Below are 3700 nucleotides of genomic sequence, written 5' to 3' on the forward strand. Positions count from 1 at the left end.
ACACACATATATATAGATATATATATACATATACACATATAGATATATACACATCTATATATAGATACATATATATACATATACACATATAGATATATATACACACACACACATATATATATATATATACATATACATATACACATAGATGTACATACATAAATATATATATATATATATATATACATATACACATATAGATATACATACATAAATATATATATATATATATACATATACACATATAGATATACATACATGTACACATATAGATATACATACATATACACACACATATATATATATATATCTATATCTATATACATATATGAATATAGATATATGTACAAATACACATATATACATTTTTATTTATGTATATATTAATATTATCTTGGTTGAAAAACTTCCATAATGCAAATATGTTAATAGTTACCAGGTTAGCAAAAATCTCACAGAAACTGGGATATTATACCTGGTTAAGGGATGGAAATTCCATGTTAAAGTGACTATTTTGAGTTGATATAAAAGAATAATAATAAATGGAGCAAAACGCATATAATCAATAAGTTCCTTTAATTCCTACACATGCGTCAAACATTATATGCACTCTACTCCAAAGGAATAAGAGATGCTGGTTTATACAAATAATTTTATCTTCAAGGGACCATTTTACAAATGCAAGACTTGTGCTAAATGTTAAGATTATGTACGAGGGATAACATAATGTAGTGTTATCCCTCGTACATAATCTTAGCATTCAGCACGTCTTGCATTTGTAAAATGGTCCCCTGAAGATAAAATTATATGTATAAAACAGCATCTCTTATTCCTTTGGAATAGAATGCATATAATTTTTGAAACATGTGTAGGAATTAAAGGAACTTATTGATTATATGCGTTTTGCTCCATTTATTATTATTCTTTTATATCAAATACACATATAGATATATATACAAATACACATATAGATATATATACAAATACACAGGAGTGGCTGTGTGGTAAGTAGCTTGCTTACCAACCACATGGTTCCGGGTTCATTCCCACTGCGTGGCACCTTGGGCAAGTGTCTTCTACTATAGCCATGGGCCGACCAAAGCCTTGTGAGTGGATTTAATAGGCGGAAACTGAAAGAAGCCTGTCGTATATATGTACATATATGTGTGTGTGTGTGTGTGTGTCTGTGTTTGTCCCCCCAACATCGCTTGACAACCGATACTGGTGTGTTTACGTCCCCGTAACCTAGCGGTTCGGCAAAAGAAACCGATAGAATAAGTACTAGGCTTCCAAAGAATAAGTCCTGGGGTCGATTTGCGTGACTAAAGGCGGTGCTCCAGCATGGCCACAGTCAAATGACTGAAACAAGTAATAGAGTAGAGAGTAAATACATACACACATATATACATATAGATATATATATATACATATACACATATAGATATATATACATATACACATATAGGTATACATACACACACACGCACACATATATATATATATACACATAGATATATATACATATACACATAGATATATATATATATATACACACATATAGATATAGATATACATATATACACACATATAGATATATATATATACATATATACACGCTTATATATACCTATATATACATATATTTTTATGTATACATACGCACATAGAATAGAAAAGTAAACTGTACACGACATACGTTTTATTCCCTCCGTTGACAGGGAAAAGTGAGGTCGATCTGACACGTTTTGTGTGTTCATAGACCTTCTTCAGAGAAACGTTAACCTTGTATCCGTAGAGAAGCAACCAACCATCACCACCACCAAAAGACAAACAATGTTTAATTTTTTTTTTTTTTTAAACGACTACCTTTCATTTGAAAATTATCAAGAAAAAATAAAAATTGTGTAGTACAGTTTGAATTAATTAATCCACGTTGTCAGCATGTAGACTGTTACGCAAATGAGAATGATCAATTTAGTCGAGTTGAAGTATGTATATATTATATATAGTTATAAACCTTATATGACTGTACATAAAGTAGATGACTATCTTGTCTCTAATAAAGGTCTACAGGTACTAGACACCAGCCAGATCGCCCTCGCTCTTTCTGCCCACGGAAATATAATGCTTGTGTTATAAACTACAGTTACTTTTCACATCTAAAATTGTGTGTTTATATAAAAGGTACGCCTTACATTTCATATACATATATTTACATAGATATGTATGTGTGAGGTAGTGAAAAGATTTGTTGAATTTAAGATATCATCAAAATATACCTGCAGCTGTATTAAATCAAATTGATTTTTATTATCACCTATTATCTTTAACCAACCACGTATAACATCACCATTCGAAAGTCGTCCTTTTTTAGTTGGCAACACAAACAACACTTCTTACGTAATGGTCCAAAATAAAAACAATTTCACTGATTACGTGCGACGAATATTTGGAACAAATTCCTCAAAAACGACAGCTTTGTCTTTGTTTGTATATCATTGCTGCTGTTGTTTGAAAAACTGACATTTCGTCAATCGTTGGGAATTTTAAATCAAAGATATTTTTTCATTATGTATTAATGTATTTGATGACCAGAGAGAAGACTAATTAACTAGTTATTTTAATTTAAATAGTAGCTATCATTGCTTTCCTTACTATTAATAGAAGCTTATTCTCAAAGACTAACTGAATATTAACAAAACTCTTAATATAACTAAACATACTGATATATATATATATATATCTTCTTCTCATCAATATGTAGGAAGGTACTCTGCAATAGATGGATGTTTTTGTTTAGAAAGAAAAGAAAACAAACAGAATGGAGTAATTTAGACTCACGTTTACTCTTGTGTTTATACGAAAGGACGTAAGCGAAACAATCGATGGAAGCTGTAGTTGTAGATTAACATTAATAAAATTAACATTCTTGTTATCGTTTCTTTTTTTAACCAAATTGACAATAATTTAAAAAAAACAAATTGGTAATAGTCATTCGTATGTCCTATGTTTAAGAAGAAAAATACATGAAAACAATAACAAAAGATCGATGGAGAAGAGAAAGAATAAGCTCTTCCAAACTAAATGAAAGAAAAAAACGATATCGAAAATGGACTTACGAGCAGTCTTGGTTGAAGTTAACAAACAACAAGTCACACAGCTGGTCAGTGCTATGCGTTGCTAAATTCATTAGGCCAGATATACCGTTGGCCACCGTATTAACGTAATCCGTGGTGACAGACAGACGTAGTGAGACACACAATAAATTCTAATACATCATTTTAGCAAGCTTGCTACCGTTTTAAAACAACACAGCCTCCATCGTGAAAACATATGTGGCTATCATATGCTGTATATGTGGCTGTTGGAAGAAACTACTTGATGTGTCTAAGTACACTCGACTCGTATAATGTAATAGTCAACACAAAAACACGCCTAAACACGGTGAAAGCATTCTTCTCATTGGTTAATTACCAAAACAACCTGTACGCCTAAACCGAATAACAATTGGTTGTTTACTTATTAGTTATGCAAAGCGCGGGACATTAGAAGATAGAATTGCGGCAAAGTAAAATTTGATTTTAATGTCAACTTGTGAGGTTACATTTTTATAATTATAATATCAGTGCTGTCACATGCAATGGCTGTTTAAAGCGTATTAGTTCAATGAGAATGGTTGCCTACACTCATGCACAATATC

General features: G+C 30.9%; 1 protein-coding gene across 2 annotated transcripts in view; it reads right to left on the minus strand.

The window, feature by feature from the left end:
* Positions 1 to 3431, minus strand: part of LOC106875830 (WD repeat domain phosphoinositide-interacting protein 2) — a 133895-nt gene extending 130464 nt beyond the window's left edge. For both annotated transcript variants that reach the window (XM_052969624.2, XM_089355094.1), the window contains exon 1: positions 3120 to 3431. In XM_052969624.2, coding sequence (XP_052825584.1) covers positions 3120 to 3190 — 71 coding nt within the window. In that variant the 5' untranslated portion in view covers positions 3191 to 3431. The remainder of the gene's footprint in view (positions 1 to 3119) is intronic.
* Positions 3432 to 3700: the final 269 nt, after the last annotated feature.

The sequence above is a fragment of the Octopus bimaculoides genome, chromosome 7 (assembly GCF_046866305.1).
Source record: "Octopus bimaculoides isolate indiv1 chromosome 7, ASM4686630v1, whole genome shotgun sequence".
In the NCBI taxonomy this organism is placed as follows: domain Eukaryota; kingdom Metazoa; phylum Mollusca; class Cephalopoda; order Octopoda; family Octopodidae; genus Octopus; species Octopus bimaculoides.